General features: G+C 37.4%; 1 protein-coding gene across 3 annotated transcripts in view; it reads right to left on the reverse strand.

Moving 5' to 3' along the window:
• TRAPPC9 (trafficking protein particle complex subunit 9) overlaps positions 1 to 22371 on the reverse strand; it is a 447339-nt gene that overhangs the window by 222921 nt on the left and 202047 nt on the right. For all 3 annotated transcript variants that reach the window (XM_088179749.1, XM_088179758.1, XM_088179755.1), the window contains 2 exons: positions 17348 to 17501; positions 8474 to 8564 (listed from right to left, as the gene is read on the reverse strand). In XM_088179749.1, the coding sequence (XP_088035875.1) occupies positions 8474 to 8564; positions 17348 to 17501 (245 nt within the window). The remainder of the gene's footprint in view (positions 1 to 8473; positions 8565 to 17347; positions 17502 to 22371) is intronic.

Below are 22371 nucleotides of genomic sequence, written 5' to 3' on the forward strand. Positions count from 1 at the left end.
TTAAATATAAAGTCCAAGTTCCCTATTGAGTATACATTATGAATAAATACACAGAATTACAGCTCAGAAAAGATTTTCCGTTTCATTGGCTTCTTTTGTAAAATCAAATCAATTAATTATTCAAATCAACCAAATGAAATTAAGTTTTATTATTTTAATTAAATTTATTAAGTTTCTTAATCCAAAGGTCTGGGTTAGAAAATAAAAAACACAAAAGTAATATCTAGTTCTGATATTGTTTTACTGAAGGGACAATGGGGAGACGCAATAGGCTAAGAAAAATCACAAAATGGAGGAAAAAAATAGACAGCTAGATGTCAAATTTGAGAGAGACTGAAAAGGAGAAAATGAGAGGACATGAAAGAGAGCACTTCAGTCAAAGCATATGTTTCTTCATACAAATCTGTCTGCTCTGGTTTCTGTTTGTACTGCTGAGGTTTTGACAGTTGGAAGCCATTAATTTCAGAATTACAAGGCTTATTGAGCTGGATTTATGTTCTTTGCAGTTGTTAATTCACTTCTGCTTCCTTGATGAAGTAAAGGACTACTTCAGAAAGAACAATGAAAATGAAGCCGACTTCCCTCCCTTCAAAACATCTGGAGAACTTCTGCTGCTGGAAGGTCACGCTGGCCTTAACCACTGAGTCCAAACACATGAGGTGGGGGAAGAACGTGTGGAAATATTTGGGAAAAATTGCTTTTAGTATTACAAAGTAATAATGAAATATTCAATTTATCTTGATTAAGTACAAACTTCAAACTACAGCAGAGTACATGAGCACTTCTACTGAGCAGACATCATGGTTCAGTCAAATGACAAATTTCCTTGGTGAGAAAGGAGCTGATCCCAAGCACAGCATGGCCAGTGAGGGAAATGCTTTCATTTACAGCATTCCTGCCTTTCAGTTCCAGGCATGTGCATTGTTTTTTTCCAAGTGAAATACAACAGAAGCTGAGAAATGTCATCAGCCAGAGAAGGAAAGCTGTTTATTGCCCCAAATCAATCTCATGTAAAACCTGACCCACACAGGCTGTTCAGAGTACACTCCACTACAATTAGCATATTTTCCATTTCTCATTCTCTACACACTTAACTGTACAGTTCATTTAATTGCTGGGCAATTAAAATCTTGCCTGATCAAAGAGTTTTTCTTGCTTCTCTTGTTAATACATACATCTTCTGATCTAATTTCCATTTTTTTAAGTTGTCCACAAGCTGAAACATATTTTTTTCTAAACTTTTATTCAAATGGTATCATTTGTGTTCATCAAAGTAACAGAAATCTATTTCCCTGCAAATTCACTGATAGTTTTTCACCAACTACCTTACAAGACAGCATTTTTGTCTTTTCAATCTTCTTCCTTACAATTATCTTCACACAGCTCTTTTAGAACATCTAACCCATTGTCATCATTATTACAGTAGCTTTTCATTTTTTAATTTGGATGTTCATTTAATCTATTATTCAATTTACTTCGAACAATACCTAGAAAATGAAGTACCTTTCATAACTGCATGACAATTTATCATCATTATGCTGTTTCTCAATCACCTGTTATGACTTAACTGAAATGTCATAAGGAATACTCCTATAAAGAAGTAAATAAGGCATGGCTGCTCTTTTTTTTTTCTTTTTCTTTAAAATATAATGGTTTTGTAAATTACATATTGAACATAGTTACTTACTCAACACAAAAAATGTGTTAGACACATGTGCCTGATCAAACTGAGTTCATTTTCCTTCTTCCATAATGCCCTGTTTCTTTTTCTCTTTTTTGTATCTGATTAAGCACCATTTTTGGTACTTTCCACCAGTATTTCTACTGTAACGTTATTCTAAAACCCCTAACATTGTGCTGAAACCCATCTATTCTCCTATGCCAAAAGCTGCCCTACTTCAGCAATTTTTCTGCTCTTCTGGTCCTCTGATGGATTCCTGGAGAACAATCAACTTCTAATTTTGCTAATTAAAAAAAATGCGTCTCAAGACATACTGCAACTCAAAGCAAGCAGACTGTAGATGTTCTAAATAGTGAACACAGAACTCACTCCCCAGATTTTCTCAACTTTGCAGAATTGATCAAATTTTATTCAGTGTAATATCTTTAGAGTCTAAACCTGCTGATAGTCTTCATTCCTAGATCACCTCCAAAACTTCACATTTTCTTTTTCTGGTTTGATTTGAGCTCTTCTGGTAAGAAGTTTCATTAGAGGTTTGGACAAATGTCACCTACTCCTTTCTTCACAGCTGAATTACTCTGGTAGCTCAGAATAACACCTAATTAAATCATTTCCAACCACTTCAGACAGGTGAATTTGTAGCAGATTTCTGTGTTGTCTCAGAACAGATAAACACCTTTTTTGAACTACATTTTATTAATTTCACTTATGGCATATGGTTTTTGAGATTATTGAAATATTGTAAAAAACAGAAGGAGACTTTTGACCATGACCTGCAGTGACAGGATGAGGGGAAAGGGTTTTAAACTGAAGAGGGCAGGTTTAGATAGGACTCAAGGAAACAATTCTTCACAAGGAGGGTGGTGAGACTGTAGAACAGGTTGCCCAAAATATCTGTAGATGATTCTAGACCAGTACTTAGACTTCTCCATTAGTATTTATTAGCCCATTTTTCCTCCCACTCTTCTCATTGCTTCGTTAGAAGTGCTGGATCTGAAGCTCCAGCTGCCAGTTCCTTCAGAAATCTGATATGAAGTAAGCACTGGCACTCACACAACCTCTCTCAGGCCATTCCTAAGAGCTTTCGCTGATTTATTTTCACTTCAGGGTGCTCTCTTTATTCTTAGAATCTTCCTTTTGAAATCATTACCGATCTTGTTGTATCTGAAACCTTTTCTGTACGAGCTTTTCTTTTCAGTTTTGAGTAACCAAAGCTTGGGTAGGAATTAGAAACAACAGCTGCTTCAAAACACACCACACAATACTGTGTTTTGACATGAGAGACCATTATTCCTGTGCCAGATGCCCCAGTTCCATCAAGTTAGTCCATTTTTTTTGAGTATTACCCTCAACACTTCCCAGGAATTAAAGCATGTTGCTTGTTTGACATTGCCAAAATATCCTCCCAAACAGCCTGCACACAAGCTGCTATGATATGAAAGCGTTCCCACCTCTCTTGGATCTTAAAAATAAAAATGAAAAACCTGAAGATTTTTCTAAATGGATGATAAAGGTCAGTTACCTTGCAAAATCCATTTATGACCAGATTGTTTCTCAGTTTTGGTCGTCCTGTGAATCAGACTGATTTTCTACCTTACAGAGAGCTTACTCTTGAGATTTCCTGGCTAATGCTCTTGGTTTCATCTTTCCAGTGATGACAATGGCCAGGCTACCATAAAATAGAAATAATTGCAGAATATTTTAGTTTGGTGAATGAGCACAGTAACATTCACCATTTTTCTCAAGGGCAGGCCCTTATTTACCCTGCTGATCTCTTTGCATCTCCAAGCCTGCATCTATATTATATATTATATATATATTATATCCTGTCTAGGGCCCAGGAGGGGTTTGTTTATTAAAAGAGAAAGTAAAACTAATTCCTTACAGTTCCCCATTAAGTTCAGTCTTTGAAACACATCCAAGACAGCCCTGGAATTTCAAATATGGGGGAGAGCAGCACTGTAGGACTGCCCTGGCTAAAACCAAACTCTGAATAATGGTGTGTGTGCAGAGATCTGGCTCATTTGAACAAAGATCATGGGGACAAGATTGTGCAGGAGACATCCAAAACAAGCTTAGGGGTGTGTCATTTACTCACTGGTAGACACTACAAAATATTTTCCTGTGTATTTGGGATGCAGTGATCTCACTTTGCTGAAATCCCTTAATCACATGAATTATGGAAAGAAATATTTAATTATTGTCTAAGGTTAGGCTGCAAACTACAAAATAACATGGCTGTGTACCTTCAGTAATTAATGTTAATAGCCACAAAACATAAAGCTATGAAAACTGATTATGATTTGGTGCTCTCTAAAACATACACTTAATTATTAAGATAATTTATTTTTAAAGTAATGCTTCCATAAGATGCTTTGTGAAACTTAACCAGACTGAACTTCCAAACAAAGCTGTCATGAACTGTAAGTTCATAAAACACTTCAAAAGACTTTTAAATCAACATCTTCTATTGATTCCAGCTACCTCTGAGAGACAATTTAACACCACCTTCACTTTTGAGTTTTTTAGTTTTCCCTAAGTACAATATTCCTACATGCTGCAAGTAGGCACAGAATTTATTGTGGGCCCACAACAATAGCATTTTCTACCAATAAGTAAATAATCAAGATTTTGTCTACTGCCCATCTCTTTTCTTATTTCTAACCTGAGCAGCATCCAGCAGCAGTGATTTTAGTTCTCCTGTAATCACATACAAGGAAATAAAATGCACTGCATTGTGGAAAGGCATCCAAGTACACTGAAACATTAAAACTGTATTGAAATTCACTTTCTTTTTTTAATGAAGGGAAGAATTAATGACATGGGTGAATGAAATAAAAGAGTGAATGAAAGCAAAAAGCTATTTCTGGACTTTTTCCATGGTGAAGCTTGACAAATGCATGTTTCTTGGAACACTACTGTTGGTATACTAGCATTCATGTATAATCATTGATTTTCAGTTATTCAGTTAGTTGCTATGGAGAAAGAAAAGCATTTGCTTGATATATTAAAACCTCCAGCACTTTTCAGTGTCTACAGTTCTAAATTCCTAAAGCAATTTTCTCCAATAAATCTTCCCTTTTATACACATGAGGGTCATCAGAAAAAAGATTTCTATACCTGGTGCTCTCAGGCAGTGAAGGAAGTAATGTTTATTTTGCTTTATGTAGGAGAATTCAAAATAAGTTTCTGTTGTGAAAATTGTTTACAGCATTCAAAGTGTCAGAAGCCTCTTGTTTCAGGGGAACTTCTCATTGAATGCTGGAATATCCCAAGCCCAGCCTGTTCCAGGGTCAATCAGGAGCCTATTTCAAACTCAGTCTACTTCAAGTTCAATAAAATCTTGTTCACACATTTGTACCTAAGGTAATTTTGCTATGGAAAGCAGAAAAGCACCATCAAAACTGGTTACATGTTCAGTCCCAGGATTTTGCTTGCTTGCGAAGTCAGTGGCATAAATCAAATAAAGATTGGGAAAATCCTGCACAGGCAGCAGGTACAGATAACTCCACCACATCATTTCCAGCCCCAGCCATGGAGCCTGCATGGCACACAACTTGGGGAGGTTTGTTCTCCTCATTAAACTCTGCAGGCTCTGCTTCCTTGATTTGAGGATATTAATGTATTCACCTTAAAACCACAGCTATGCCTACTTTGGGTTTGTTGCCCAGCCACAAAAAGAAAATATGTCATAAATTTTAGAGAACATTGAACCTGGTGGTGTTGAGCAAGATGATGCTTTTCAATTATGTGTGATTTACTCACCTGCCTAACAGACAACTTCATTTTACAGAGATGTCCTAAATCTTAAAATCAATTTTAACAATGCATTACGAACTCTCACTCCAGCCTTTGAAGTATTTTCTTTTCTATGATTCCTCATGTCTTAAATATTTTTCCCTTCCCCATTCATTTAATTATATGAAATCAAAACAATTTATTCACTATAGATGACGTTTTCCCCCCTCTTATGACAAATTTCAAAAGTAACTTCTTACCCTCAGACCAAAATTTCAATGTCACCAACTTTTGATTCTACTCTTTGCCTTGTATTTAATGAAAAAGGACAAGATTGTCAAATTTACATGAAAAATTATTTCAATATGCTTTCATAATTCTAGAGATGTAATATTAACTCTTATATGAATTAAATATGCCAATTTTTAAAAGAATGTTGGAGTACAGCTTCTACAAATTTGAATAAGAGCCAGTCATTTTTTTAATCAAAACCATGTTAAATATTCATTCATGTTTCACTGTGAGTACTTATAATAAAGTAAACCCTTCAATGTGACCATCAATATAGCAAAATCCTTGAATAATCATAGAATCAATTTTACTGCATAAAACTAAGCCAAATTTTTAGCCAATTTATGCAAAGGCTACGTCACAATGATGGGCAGTAGTAAAGAGTTCGTATTAAAACACAAGTTATTCTTAACATATGGAAAAACAAAACTGAAAGCAAAGCCAAGTGATAAATACAAACAGTGTAATGATTAACAGAAAAAAAAAATCCAGCTGATACTGCAATTTTACAGCATTTTAAACTCTTAACATATTTCCATGCCTGTAAGAATTGAAGAAATCTATTCTGGCACTGAAAGAGAATTTAAGTCCAAAAGAGAGTGTGTCACATTGTCTAAGGGCATGTACAGGGCACACACATCAGGGAGCTGTCCAAACATTTCAGCAGCTCCTTATTACTCCCACCTACCAAACAATAATAACAATCTCTTAATTCCTCCTCCATCCCACACATTATTAAAGAAAAAATCATCCTGTATTGCCACGGTACAGAGTCTGGAGGGAGTGCAGGAGCTGCAGGGAGGGTTACCTGGCTACAACAATGCCAAACATTCAACTGCTGAATATTCAAAATTATGGTTAACTGAAAGAAGCTAAAATGTCTCCACTGTCTTTAATTTCCAATTTTTGCTTTTGTTTTCAAGTAAAATCAGGCATTTAACCAAAATGTCCTTTTCAATAATCTCTGTAGTAAGTTACAGCTGCCACATGGACATAGTGTGTTATACAAAAGAGACAATATTCATTAGCAATTTAGGATTGAGAAAAAATAAACAAAAAAAGTTAAGTAAACTTCTGCAAAACTGAACTTTTCACTAGGAAATATCATATATAAATGGTGGCAAACCAAGTATTCAATATCCCACAGGACCTCCCTTTCCCTGCTTTGTTCAGTGTGGAAAATTACAATGTACAACACCATCAGTTAACAGACTGTGCTTCAAAAGCTTTTGCAGCTATGAAGCAGAGAATATCACAGAGTTTTGGCTGAAAACTCAAGTAACTGGGACTCTTTAACTGAATTAATCAGCAGCCTGAGAAATAAGCAACTCCACAGGAGATTTTATTGGAAATCAGTGCTATGTTCATGTTTTTCAACCAGTGCATCAAAGATCACAATTCAGGCAGGAATGCCAGGCACAGTTCTATGATTCAAAAAGCCCCTTTTACTAAGCAAACAGTGGAATTTGGCATAAAGAGAATTAAAATAAGCAAACCAAAGTTACAGGGAAAAGAAAAACATGTTTTTCATCCTCAAGGCCATGGTCCTATGCAGAAGTGCCAAAGGAAGATTTCTCCCCCATAGAGCCCGGGTTACAAACCTGCTGATTGTCAAAGCCACTCTGCAGAGCTAAGAAGTGACCAGCCTGAGCTCACAGCACACACCTGACATTAACCACTGGTTTTACTGGTGAGCCCAGGGCAATCATGGCCAAATCCCATCAATCTCACAAAAAAAAAGCTGCCAAATCTTTGAATCCCTTGAAGAACTGAGGCCAGGTAAGCTTGATTTCAGAGGTAGCTGACTATGGCTAAAGTTGGACATACTTACAACAAACTACTTCAAACGATTTTTAATCTTCTCATCTATAAACAAAGTGCTCACAGGTTTTAACATATGAGTTGAGGGTGGTCAACATGCTTGAAAGAAAAACACTTAAAAGAGTACACAAATAATGGAGTTTGGGGTCATTTCAGTTTCAATAATTAACACAGGCAACAGTGATGGATCATTTTTCCTTAAAGTTGCTCCTCATTAGGTCATCAAAGTACTAAAATATGGAGCATATTTGCTTTAAATACAAAAGTTTTGACAACAATTTGCTGATGAACTGGAGATTTTATCTGAAACTTGCAACTCCCACAGATGTGCTGGGGATAAAACTTCCCATGTTCCAAAGCCTCTGAACAAGCCTTGTTGAGAACCTCAGACAGAAGTTGCATTATTATGACTCTTTAAAATTAAATAAATTCAATTTTTCATTGTGGGAACATCATTCTAAATGGAAAATTGAGACAAGCAATTCTTCCCTGCTACCCAAAGTAAAAACATTTTCTGCACCTCAAAAGTTAGTAATGCAGTTGTCTAGACTATAATAAGAAATATATCACAAGGACATTACCATTCATATGAAAAAAAAAATTAGAGAAATTACTTTAAAAACACATACTGTAAGGAAAAGGGGAAATTTAAATAGCAGCCACCTCTCTTACAAAACAACCAGGATGAAAATTACAGGAAAAAGTGCACAGTCAGGTTTCCTATTTACTATCACCAAACAGTGGTACTTAAAATAAAACAGATATCAATTCTACATTTATCTTCAGCTAAGTAAAACAGCGACAGGAAAAATAAAATTCCTATCAAATTCTCCGCTATCACACATTGTGAGCAAATGAAAACATTCTCATTCTCATGCTGCTGGAAATTAGGAGCCAGTAGAGTCTCTGCAGAGATCATGAGCACATTTTGACACCACTCACCCCACTGGAGAGGAGCCAGCTGCAGATGCTCCAGGACCAGCTGATTAAGGACCCCTTCCACACTGGCCTCCCCTTCACGCTTCAAGGAAGGGTAAATTGGAATTAAGGAAAATCTTGCTTCACAGAGGAAAAGAGCATGTGATATGCACAACTTTTATTACTGCAAATCAAAACTGCAATCTACAGATTCATTAAATGTTAATGTTACATATGGTTTATTAACCCATAAATTGACCAACAGTAGAAGTACAGCAGTTGATATCTCCTGAAAATAACAGTTTAATTCCACTGAGGAGTGTTAAAGCACTAGTAAAATATACTTGAACCATAATAAAACACCAGAGTAAAAAAGTTTGGGAGCCACAAAAGTGTCAAACTTTTAAGGATGTGGTGCAGGATGAGAACTCAGAACAATAAATTAGGAACAATCTGAAAACAAAGAAGTTAAAATTTGGTAGGGAAAGAGAAAACAGAACGAAATTTAAGAGGGCAACAGAAAGCAGAACAAATGTCTGCTAGGGTAGCCCTGACTGCTGACTTGGTGGCAGTTCCATGGGGGTACAGGGATGCTGGACAGTGACAGTGTCATTAACAAGGGCAAACATCAGAACCACAGGCACAGAACCTGCAAGCTTCCCTTTCTACCCTGCATGAGCTCAGAAACAGGCCCAGACCAAAAAGAGAAAAAATGAGGAAATTTTTCTTACTCTAAGGGCAGCAGAGCACTGAAATAAACTGGTGTGGACAGAAGAATCTCTTTTAAAAGGGCTTCAAAACAGATTACACAAGTGCTAAAATAAAAGCACAGGCAATATCCAATGTCATGCAAAGACAGTATTATCCATTTAAACCAATTAATAAAAATTTTGTGTGAGGAGTCAATCAAGATAATATTTATTTGTAACAGGAAAAGCACTGGATTTCTTTTTTTCTAATTCCCTGACTGCAGAAAGGCACTGAATTCACAGGGCTTGGAAGCAGATGTCAGCACCATCCTGTATCCAGGAATGTATCCCACCATAACTAACGAATAAGCTCCTGGTGAGATTCATCAAGATTTCAACCAACTACTCCAAAAGTACTGAAATCCTGGTCCTCAAAAATATATTAAAAAAATAAAAGAGTACTTGAGTTTTTATCAACAGCTTCTAAATGTGATCTTTCCCTTTGCTGTAAACTCTGGAAAGGGACATGCATCATTTGACTGCTGAAGTGTAGATTCACCTGTGTCAGTTAAAAGAAAATTAACAGGCACTGCAGATAACTAATTTCTACCACAGGACATAATCTTGCAGGATCTCCAGGAGATTTAAAGAAAAGTCTTGAAAGCTCAGAACAAAAGCAGAGCTAGCAGTGATTGAAACTCAAGAGCTCAGAGATGACAGAGGAAGAAAATCAATACCAAGTACAGGCTTCTTGCCATTGTTTTTTAAAACATTCTCATTATGCCCTAAAAAATGTCATAAATAGCACCTTTTTTTTCTCCTAAAGAGACCACAAATAAAGAATTCACAAACCCCAAAGAGTCTGAAAGCTGTAAACACCATTAAAGAAAAGCATCTATTTGGAAAACTGAAGGCAGCAGAATATCACCTTAGAAGAGTGCTGTTGCAGAAAAATAAGACTCAGAACAGCAGCACAACTCAATAATTTCCATAAAACACACTAGAGGGTAGAGAATAGTTTGAATTACTTCACAGAAACAGCAGATAAATAATTCTGTTATCACATCTTTAATCTAAGGACTATAAGTGAGAGAAAACACTAATAAAAAGGCAGTATTTAAAAGATGCTTTAAAACATAGTGGCTGCCATTAACGGCAACATTAAACTAACTTTACTGTAATTTACTTACAACAGACTCACAGTGGTGCCTGGAATATTACAAATTTTCACTGTTTAGAGCTTCATGGAAAGCTTAATGCCTCAAATAACACTATAAAATTACTACAAAACAGGTGATTCTCCATTTTTTATCGTTGGTAAATGCTACCAAAGCACATCCATGTATTCAGATGCAGAATATTCCTCCTGGAACATAAAATCACAGGAGGCAGTGAGGCAAATCTGGGGTACTGTGTCCATTCAGGGCTCCTCAGGACAGGAGAGAGATGGAGCTCCTGGAGCAGGGCCAGGGGAGGACAATAAAATGGGATGGAAGGACTGGAGAAGGGAAAGGCTGAGGGAGCTGGGGCTGTTACAGCCTTAAAAAACAGAGTGAGAGAGGAAAAACAGAGTGAGAGGGGAGCTCATCCCTGTCTGTCCCTGTCTGCAGGGAGGGCTCAGAACAGGGACCAGGCTCAGCTCCTGGTGCCCAGAAATGGGACAAGAGAAACGGGCAGGAACTGATCCCAGGAAGTTCCACCCGGACATGAGGAATTATTTCTTCCCTGTGCAGTGACCAGATTGTCATCATTGTGGAGTCTCTTTCACTGGAGATATTCCAGCAGTGTCTGAACACAATCCTGTGCCTGTGCTCTGGGATGGCCCTGCTGGAGCAGGGAGGTGGCACCAGGTGACCCCACTGTGGTCCCTCCCAGCCTGACCCATCCTGGGATACAATTGGTGGTTTTTTGGTCACACATTTCAGAAAAAGGTTAGAAATCAGAGTGGCTCTTTGCAAAAGCAAAAAAAAAAAAATTCAAACAAACAAACAAACAAAACTAAAACCCAAACAAACAAAAAAAGGGGCAACAAAAACAAAGCAAAACAAAACTCACAGAAAACCAACAAACAACAACAACAACAACAAAAAAAAAAACACCAGAAGAACCCACAAACAGAGAAAATCATGTAATATCCCCAAAGCAGTTTAAGCTTTTATAGCCCAAATTATCAGATACATAAATTTCCTTATTCCATCACAAGCACCAAACTCATTTTTAGCACATGGCTTATTGTCATCTTGCAGCAAAATAAATTCTATAGGTAAGAAATAGCTCAGTGAGTGTTCTTGTATATTAATCTGGAGGTTCAGGGTCTTACTTGTTTATTTGTCAAACAAATTGATGGTATTAGCTTATCTTAGATACATGGCCATGGACTGTAGAACTGATGAGAAATTTCATTTTTCACAATTCTACATGAAAGAAAAATGTAACATTTAAATGGTTAGGCCATGCACAGATTGACTCGTGGATTCAGGAAATAAATTGCATTTGTCTAATGAGATCAGTGAATGAAGCAGCAGAAGGGAGTCTGGTGGCAAAGGAGGAAAATGCAACCAAAGAAGTAGACTTGTTAAAACATAAAGGAATAAACACATATAGGAATTATGTGTTCACATGGACCTACAGAGGCACATGGATCATGGAATTCCAGAACAGTGATCTTTGTCTCCTGACTATATTATCAGACAACTACAGTAAATTGTTCATTATAGGACAAATACAAAACTGAACATTGCAACACACTCATTACCTTGGAGATGAAAAGCAACTAAAATATGCAATAAGAAAACATAAAAGGAACAAGAGAGAAAAGCTTAACTCCAAAGTTTGCCTAAGACAAAGCTTTTAGAAGTCAATGGAAGCAAAGCAGTTGAACAGGGTTGCCAAGATACCCTTTTATTCTTAGCTCAAAGTCAAAGCTGATAAAAGACACAAGTGTAAGATCCAGGATTTAAAATTCATTGAAAAAGACTGCCCAGATAAACACGAGTACAGACTGCCAAGGTTAAGTTTGACCTTGCAGAATCTCTCTACTTAACAAAACCTCCACACATTTGGCTGAGGTCTCACTGCCATCACAAACCTGATCTTCTGTAGGAGCCACATTGCTGACCCAGGCCCCATTTCCTAAACTTCAATCTTTGTTATTAACAACACAGGCATCAGCCAGGATTCAAACACTTGACTTCCAGCTTCCAGCACAACAGTTCATGTTTAACAGCTCAAGATATTTTCATCTGCACAACCTAATCAGCCCCAGTGGGGGCCTCAGAGCTAACAAACACACAATCACCAGATGCTGTTTAAATTTAAAAAAAAATAATTAAAAAACCCAAACAAACAAATAACAAACCACAACAAACCTAAAAACCTGATTTTTCACAGTTGACACCCTTATTTCACATTTCTGTAGCAACAGATTGCATATGATATAAACTGTTTCATACCAAAAACCTAACTGACAGTCAAATGAACCAGTTATTTCCCCAGGGAAAACTTTGGTCTTTAACACTCTCTGGATTGCCCCATGTGTAGCTGGGTACTCACAATTAGAACTGTTTAAAAAGACAGTAGGTTTTTAAAAATGGCTTCTATCTGGAAGTTCCTCGTGTTTTTTCTCCCTACAGCATTCCACATCTTGCATCCTAGAAGAAATTATTTTCAATACATATGTCCTTTGGAAATAAATGCAGGTGGGAGAATGCACATAACCATAAAAAATAGCAAATGTTCATAAATAAAGATTATACTAATTAAAAATAAATCTGCATGAGTTGCATATTTTACTTAGAGCAGTTGCCTTATTCATATTTTAAGCTTTCTGCTTGATTATTATTGTGGTATTTTTACATTAAAACTGATTACAAGCAGTTATTTAGGGTCTTAAATAATAGTTATTTTTGAAAACAATAAAAAGTAGCATAGAAATTTAAAGAAACCTTTACTGATGCACATCTACAAGATGTAATATTCTCATAACAACTGATTATTCATATTTATGATCAAGATAAAGTCATCAAAAGTGGAATAGACACAGAAAAATGAATTTCAATAAGAGCTATCAGTGATTTGCTGTCAAGCAAATGAGGTGACTCAAGGTTCTGTCTGATAGATAATAATTTCAAGATCCTGATTGGCTGCTTCAGTGATGAAATAAAAAAACATTCATAATTTTAATGTATTTGGGAAAGATGTCAGTGTCCACAAACCTAATAAGTGAGTGGAACTTACGAAGATCACTGGGATGAAATGACAGAAAGTTCCAAGTACCACCCTAGAAGAAATCAACAAATCTATAAATGAAAGTTGGGAATAATAATTCAGTCAGTTATGCTGGACCACATGCAAAAAAAAAATCAATTAGACAATAGAATAAAGAACAGTTCTCAGAGAAAACATCATCTCTGAAACCTGGAAGGTACAATTTTATTCTGTGAGAAATCTCACCTGCAGTATTGCTTCCAGCTTTGGACCACACACATTGAGAAAAATAGAGCTGTAGTGCAGAACAAAATCAGCAATATGACTGAAAGAAAATGTGCTTTGAAAGAAATTTTGGCAATTAGGTTTAAATATGGGAAACAAAAAACTGAGGAAGGGGCACAAAACACAATTCAAAAAATGTAAGGAAACACTGCAAATAGGACAGACTTCCTATACATCACAGATATTAAGGCTGAAGTAAGCAAAAAAGTCTAATTATTAGAAAAGCTAAAAATGGAACATGATATTTAAGGTGGCACTGGAAATCTGTCTCACTTTTTTAAAGGCTGTTAGGGCCAGGTTGAGAATATTTTCAAGAAAATGACCCCAAAATGTTACAGTCTCATTTCACTGAAATAGCAATTCCTTCACAGTACATTAGAAAATTTCTCTGGCTGCAATCAAACCTAAGGATAGCAGAAGATGGAGGAAGGAAAGAGTTCATTTTTCAGAAGTCAGTCTCTGACCCAGCCCTCTGCCCAGCTGCAAAAATCACAGAATGATTTCTATTGAAAGGCAATTCCAGAGTCACTGTCCAGCCCTGTGCTCAAAGCATGGAAAATACTGAAATTGCACCTGGCTGTTCAAGGCATTGTCCAGAATTTTTAACGTCATCAAAGACAGCAATTTTACAGCACTTTTGGACAACCTGTTCCAATATCTGAGCACCCTCATTGTGAAAAGGAATTTTCCCAGTACCTAACTGGAATTTAGCAGTCTCCTCATGACACACCTTGCTCCAAGGGTCTGCTGAACTTATTTGACTGCTGTAACTCTCAGGCTTTGAGGAAGCTGCTCCTGGAGGCCCCCCAGCAACTCCACTGGCACCAGAGCCAGCATCCTTTCCAATCCTGCCTTCCCCAAAGTCTCCTCTGCTCCAGTCCAGAGTCATCATCCTGCCATGTGCCCTCCTCACTTCCCTCAGGATACTGAGCTCCATCATGCCAGGACAACTGCAGCCAAGGCTGACACCAAACTTCAAACTCTCCAGCTGGATCCTTTGTTCAGGGAGCACACCCCACACAGCACATACCAAACCAAACCATCCAACACCTGTACACAGAAATTGTCCTTAAAGTATTTCAGAAATAAGCAAACCTGCAACTGGAAGACTTCTTCCAGTCCTTAAAGGAAAGTTCATCCAGCTTTGCTCCTTGTTTGGGTGGTCTGTAACAAACACCCAGCACCTCACTCTGTTGGACGACTCTGTCCTTGGTCAAAAAGCTTTCAATTGTCTCATCTCTCCTTTCCTAATAATTCCCTGTGCACACTCTAATTTCTCCTTCACATGCTTTTGCAAGTCCTGGTGTGAACATCTGGGCCTTGGATCTCACCTCAGGGCAGATTCTGTGAGGTTGACTCACCTCAGCCCATCACTTTCCCATGTCATGGCACACAGGACAGAAAAGTTGCCTGGGGAGTTCTAAGTAGTTCAGAGATGATGGAGAACAAAGGGATCATTTGGCATTACCACTCAAGAGACTTGCAAAAATGCCTCCTCTAGTAGGAAATATCAGCAGTTCTACCCCTTTGTAATTTTGCAAATACATTTCCTCTCTTGCCTGCACTGAGGCTGAGTCCTGAAGGAAAACAAGGCTAATGCAGCTGAACTATCCATCCATTTCTCTGCCTGTCTGTCCATCAGTATAAACTCTGCTGACCTGTGTACAACTACTCTGATGGGAGAAAAATATCTCAGAAACCACGTTTCTTAAACTTAGCAGAATGGAGAGAAAAAAAATGAATTATTGACTGGTTCACATCTAAATATTGCTGCAAGAAATAAAAGGATGAAGCCAGAGAGGTTCACGTTGGAAATCAGGAAGAATTTCTTTATGGAAAGGGCTGTCAAGCATTGGAAGGGCCTGCCCAAGGTGCTGGTGGAGTCACCATCCCTGGAGGTGTTCAAGAAAGGACTCAGTGTGGCACTCAGTGCTGTGGTTTAGGTCAAAGTTTGGATTTGATGATTCTGGAGGTCTTTTGAGGTCTTTTCCAACATTAATGATTCTACAATGCTAAGAGAAAGACTAACTGTACTTGGGACATGACACCTGGAAAAGAATGTATACATTTCTTCAAGGATTTTTAAGCACGTATGAAACTTGTTGCCTTTCATTAATTAGATGAGTTTTAGTTCCTGGAACAGAGAGAACATTCATAACAAGTATTATAAACAGAGAAACTAATGGTTGCACTGAATTTAACACACAGAACCCACGCACTGTTCTACTTGGTTTCTAAGGTAGTGACTTTCATGTCAGCCACAATGGTTCTGGGATCAAAACTGGGGTTAAATCCAGAACACAGAATGGATGTAAACAGTGTTGCCCAGCAACTGCAATGAGTGAGGATGAATTTTTACACCTTGACAAAATGATTACAACTATGCATCAATTCCAGTGTAAGAATTCATCTGTGCTATCATAGAATATTTATATCTTTCCATAACACAGACATTTACTAAGTGAGTACTGGTTAAATATTGACATTTTTGCATAAAAGGAGCTCTCTCTGAAATGCTGCTTGGGGAATCTGGACTGAACCAGGCATCAGGAATCTCATTTATGTCTCTAGCCTTGACTTTGACAAATCCTGAACTGATTTAATCATCACAGGATGGTTAAGGTTGGAAGGCATCACTGGAGGTCATCTTGTCAACCCCCTGTTCAAACAGGGTCCCCAGGATTGTGTCCAGGACAGCTCCTGAATATCTCCAGGGAAGGAGAATCCACAGTCTCTGGGCAACCTGTGCCAGTGCTCAGCCACCCTCACAGTAAAGAAGTTCTTCCTCATAATAATTAGTAATGAAACATCATTCCAGATCACTGGATAAAAGTACAATTACAAGTACAAACAGATAAAGCATTATTTGATTGCCATTCTTCTCTCATCTTCTGCCACCCTCTATCATGTGAATTTGGGGATGATCTGAGTGAAAAATATAAATCTCCTGGGAAGTGCTGAGTACCATCACATGCCTTAGGGAACTGTTTGCTGTACAGAATGTTTCCTGAAGAAAATCATGAGAAAGTGTATTTTTGACAATCCAAGCACAAGATTTTTTTATAGAAATCACGAAATTTATAGCAATGCCACTGGTTTATTTTAACTCTAAGCTGAATGCAATTTCTTATTAATAATCATAAGGCAATATTTTACTGCATTTAGAATTATTGTGGGGATTTTATGTTTAGAATGACTAAGTCACACAAGTCCTGTCTATGCCTTAGAAAGCTACCCAAGATTAGATACATTACTAAATCTATAAAGAGGACTTGGAAATAAATTATTCTAATATGTTCTGATTTACCCAAATTTAATTAAATATATGCAAACCCTCTAAATCCAGCTTCATTAATTTCTTCATGATTCAGTTACTTCAGTTACTTGGTGTGAGGGAGAATAGAAAAATCTGACCCCATGAATCTACTACTCATCAATCCTAACTACACTTCCTCAGTTCCCTAAAAGCTGGGAAAAACACACAGGATTTATGACATGCCCAGTGACTCAGAAAAACCCATTATAGGATGACCCAAGCATCGCCTAAATAATATACAGCACAATTAACCTTAAACAGTCTATAATTATGATAAGCTTCATAGTTCTAATTACTTTTCTTTTCAGTAACACTGCCGTGAAGCGAGTTGAATTATAAAATAAAATGTATCAGAGGGCATCTATTTATATACTTTTAAAGCAAGTATTTATGAAAGGATATAATTTTCCAGCAAATATCCAGCTTGCTGTTAATCTCCAGACCTCTTGCTTGTTGCCTTTCTTCTTCCAGCTGCTTTGCATTCGCCAACTGTGCCCCATCAGTTGGGGATTCTGGGAAGCTCTCAAAATTGAACTTGTCCACTTGGATAGCCATGCTGTAGCAAAGGGAAAAAAAAAAAGAAAAAAGCCAAAACCATCATTCTTGCTGGTATTATTTCTGCAGAAAGTGCAGACCACTGTGAGCACAGACACTACAATATCAATATATTGGTTTCAAAGGTACCCAGTCTGTAATTAATGATATATAAACCATATGGTTCATGCTCCTGAAAACAGAAGTATAAGTCTGCTGATAGTTAAAAATGTTTTACAAATCATCAATCAACATCTTAATGACTGTGAGTGGTACACAACACATTTATTTTGCAGCTGTAAGCAGATTACCTCATTGTGGTTCTGTAGAGGTTCACCTGCCTCCACTCCTGGTAGGTGAAAGCTCCTGGTGTGCTAAAGACTTGTTGAAAAAAGCAACAAGACTGGGCCAAAAGCTGAGGAATAAACTATTTAAAGCTGTTTATTAATACTAACCCATACAAAAGGGAAGCAGAATATTATATATGAAAGTCTCCTGAAGTGAACTGTAACATACTTGGAGAGTCCATTGGTTTCACAAGGCAACTTCCTCACTTTTCCATGCAAAACTCAGAAAGGGAAAACAAAACAACCACAGATGTAGGACTTTAATGTGGCCCTTGACTTTTTTTTTCAGAAGACACTTCTCTCCTGTTTTGTGCATCTTCATGGATTACAGACCATATTAATTTCAATATCACAGTAAAATTCATTGGTAGCAAATGGTTAAATAATTGCTTTATTAAATGTACGGTAAGGCATAAAAGGTAATCAAATTAAATATAGTACACTATAATGCATACTAAATACTGATATGTTAAATTAGAATCACTAATCTAATCTAAAAGGGAATTTAGACCAGCTCACATCACATGAAATGTGGTTATGGAAGATCTAATATACTATGCTGCCAAAACAGCTTTAATTTCCTGAATTGTCTGAAATAGAAAAATAATTAGGGAAGAATTAAAATATATTGCTCTTGAGATGACTTTGCACTTAAGGAGACCAAGCAACAGCTTTGAAAACCATTCAGGATAAAATGCAACTACAAACTGAGAAGCAGACTGGGAAGGACATTTCACAAAAACACAGGATTACTACTATCATTTTATCTATTTCTCCATTTAAAGAGGGAAACATATTCTATGAATGTTGCCAAGAGGAAAACACCAGTAACAAATGTCAACACAAACGAGCTTTGAAATCCCTCCAGACCAGAAAATATTTTCTATAATTCACATTAATTTAAAAAAATCTTGACCCCAAAAGAAACTGAGTGAAAATAGATGCAAATTACAAGGAATAATCTAGAGCTTGTGAAGTTTGCAGTGGGAAGATGAATTCTACACTGAGCAAAAACTGAGAAGCTTCTAAAGTTCCCCCTTCACCATTCTAGTGGAAGGTGTCCATGCCCATGGCAGGGGAGTGGAACTAAATGGTCTTTAAGGTCCCTTCTAACCCAAAGCATTCTATGATTTTATGACAAAAAAGTTCAAATACATCACTCAAAGGTTTCTATAAGCTCCCACTTCTGCAGCCTGCATCTTTGCTGATCCTCACGTCCCAAAGGCGGAGGAATTAATCTGGTCCTCTCTAAGAGGGGGTTTTGTTTTGGCTATTTTTAATGCAGCAAGAGATCATTAGAAGTTCTTCATTTGCATGCAGAATCCATCAAGTGCTGGGCATATTCAAAAGCTAAAGATGAGTTATAAAAGTGGATCACAGTAACTGCCAGAATCAAGCCAGAAATAAAGACCATAATGAAAAACACCCAGATACAATCTAAAGAGTGGATTCTGAAAAAAAATTACCAGGCCTGAAACTATGACTAACAACATCAATTCTTACTGGCATTGAAGTATGATTTGATTCTGCAAAGGCAGGATGAGTTTCCTGGATTTTGCACAGGCAATGCACGTGGAAGACACAACTGGAATATCTTGAATTTCATAGTCTTTGTTTCCAAGATCACTCCACCCCTCTGTGGTACATGAGCAAACTCAGTACTTGATTTCTATGATATACACAATAATGCTCAGAAATATATTTAGTTTCCTATAGCCAGATTTTAACAAATTGTCTTTGCTTCTGGACAGTCAGAAGTATTTAGAATCCATCTCCAAAGGGACCAGGAAAACAGCTCCCATCTAATTAGTGCTGCACTTTTCTAAGTGATTGATATTTGAGAAAAATATTCCTGCCTAAAAATATTTAATATACAACTGGAGCATTCAGATTGCATTCCTCTGTTGAAAGATCATTGCTGGAAATATGGTAATTTTTGTCTGGAAATTAAATATGCATGTAAGCACTTTGTACCCCAGCAGCCTCCAATAAATCCACATCAGCTTTCTGAGTACAGCCCAGATTGCTCTTAACTGTTCATTGTGCATCTCTGCTTGAAATAACTTCTATTAAGCTCGAAGTTATGGAAAACTTTAGTAAACAGGGCTCTCAGTACTCAGAGACTCCACTAAGTTTTCAAATCTTCTAACCGTGTTTTTATTTATAATGTTTATACTGTATTTAGCACAGTGGCACCTCATGTCACATGAGAAGCTACAAAAACACCCCCAACGACACACTTGCCAGCTGGAAAGTGAAGAGTCTGAGTAAAAGAGAACTACAGAGAGAAAAATATCCCACAAAACAGCACTATGAACACAGCTCTAGGTAGGATATATGAAAGCAATAAACAGAGATAAAATAAAATGTTTCGAGACTATAGTTCCTCTCAAAGCAAAGCACAACAGAATTAAATCCTTGCTCTTTTTCTTAAACGTATCTGCCTTTTATCATCCGTAGTCTGCTTCCCCTTGTGCTAAAAATACTCATTTCAAGTTTTGTCTCTGCATTTTTTATCTGAAACGCTGCTTCAGTATTTTTTCCTCAGCTTATGGAACATGTAGTACATGGGAAGGCTTTGCACCAGAATCAAAACAAAACAAAAAAATACCATAACCTAAATCAGTCATTCATCCTGAAAAACATACCCGTACTCAAACCCAGCTTCTTCACTTTCTTTTTAAACGTGAAGATTTCTCCCATCTCAAGAGATGCATTTCACCAGGGAGGTGTTAATGAGTGGACAAATTCCCAGAGCCAGTTGATGGAATGAAAAAATGGATAAGCTGGACAATGAATTACAATCACCAGCTGAAAAAAGGATTTTTTTCAACTTCTGAGTGATCACTAGAGATCACACGGACCCCACCCTGGAGGAGAGGGCAGTGAAAGAAAACCTTTTGAACATCACCAACTCTGTCACTGGGCTGTGTATCAGAATAATGAGACTGAAATATATTTTAGCCAAAAAAGTCATTCTCTGCTGTCTTCTGCAGTTACTTTGAGACCTGTTTCCTGTCAAGAGTTCTCTGCACTTCTCCCCAAATTTGTCCTTGCTTGTTGTGATATACAAGAATCTATGGAATCTATATAAAAAAAGGTAAAAATAGACAATTGAGTCTGAAACAGACATTCAATTTATTGCAAGCACCCAGGATAATGACAGTTCACATTGTGCAAGGGCACCTGTTCCTTGCCCTTCACAGTAATTACGTATCAGGGAAAACAGAGAAGATCTTAAAACTCAAAAGTTTAGAAATAAACTTGTTCCAGGAAAAGGGACTAGAATTCTACTTTAACTTATTTGCCTCATGGGGAGCTATCCAAATTTCCTACTGAATGAGTTTTCAATAAATAATGAGATATTTGTATAAAAACACTGCATTATGCAAAAAAAAAAAAAAAAATAAAAAAATCCAATCCTGCAAATGCAAAACAGGGCTTTTTTTTCTCTCTGGCCAAACTTGTCTGAGCAGGAGGAGGAATAAAGCAACAACAATTTTCATGAATAATGAAACAATTGTGTTTTGAAACTACTGGGTTTTGTCACGAAACCAGCCCAAGCTGTTGTGACAGCTCCTCAGACAACTGAGCATCGTTACAGGGATGCAAATTATTCAAATACAAATTAAATGGATGAAGAGGAGAAGGTCAGCTCATTGGCAATGCTGATGGTGTGTCTGCACGGTATCATCTCACGTCATCTGTCAGGATGGCTTACAGGGAAAAAAGTGACAAACCCTCTGATGGCACAGCCAACATCTCAATGACAGTCACCTAAAGTCCTATTAAAGTCACAGTGCAGAGCTACTAAAGGCACTGGAGAGCTCATTTCACCTCTTCTCATAAAAAAGAGTTGCAACTTTACTGGAAATCCTACCCTGCCCTGACAACAAAATGCTCAGCAGAAAGGATTTGCAGGGAGGAAAATAACTTCCTGCAAATGACATCACGACTGCTCCCGAGGCAGTGCCTTCCAAATCCCCCTTTCCCAAAGCAGGGCCAGCTAAAATCAGGCAGCACTGACAGCTTCACAGAAATGGCAACTGGCAGGGAAAATAGGTGAAAAACTGAGTAAAGGAGCATCACTGGGGGTGCTGCAAACTCCTGCTTTTGTTCCCGGGAGGACAGTGGGCAGGTCCCAGCCATATCCCACCCACCAGTGACACACCTCAGATCTTGCCATGTCCTCTTCTAAGAGTATAAAGCTATAAAGTGAAATTAATTATGCGATACTCTCCAAATAAAACGAGGTTAAGAGCAGGCATGGTATTAAAAGAAAAGCAGCAATCTGGTCAACGTAAGTAGATTTCATCTTTCACTAAGTAAATAAAACACTGCTGCTTAGCTTGGAAGAATAAAATATAGAGATAGTCCTTATTTAATTATCCCTAGGAAGAAACAATATAACAGGAACCCAAAAACTCTTCCTCATGGCTAACTACCTATTTAAATACTATCATCCACAGATGAGTTTGCAAGCTGCTTCCAAAATGAAGCTGACAGGAGGCAGTTAGAGACTATATTCAATATTTTGCTTCCTGT

The sequence above is a fragment of the Sturnus vulgaris genome, chromosome 1 (genome assembly GCF_052056855.1).
Source record: "Sturnus vulgaris isolate bStuVul1 chromosome 1, bStuVul1.hap1, whole genome shotgun sequence".
Taxonomy (NCBI): Eukaryota; Metazoa; Chordata; class Aves; order Passeriformes; family Sturnidae; genus Sturnus; species Sturnus vulgaris.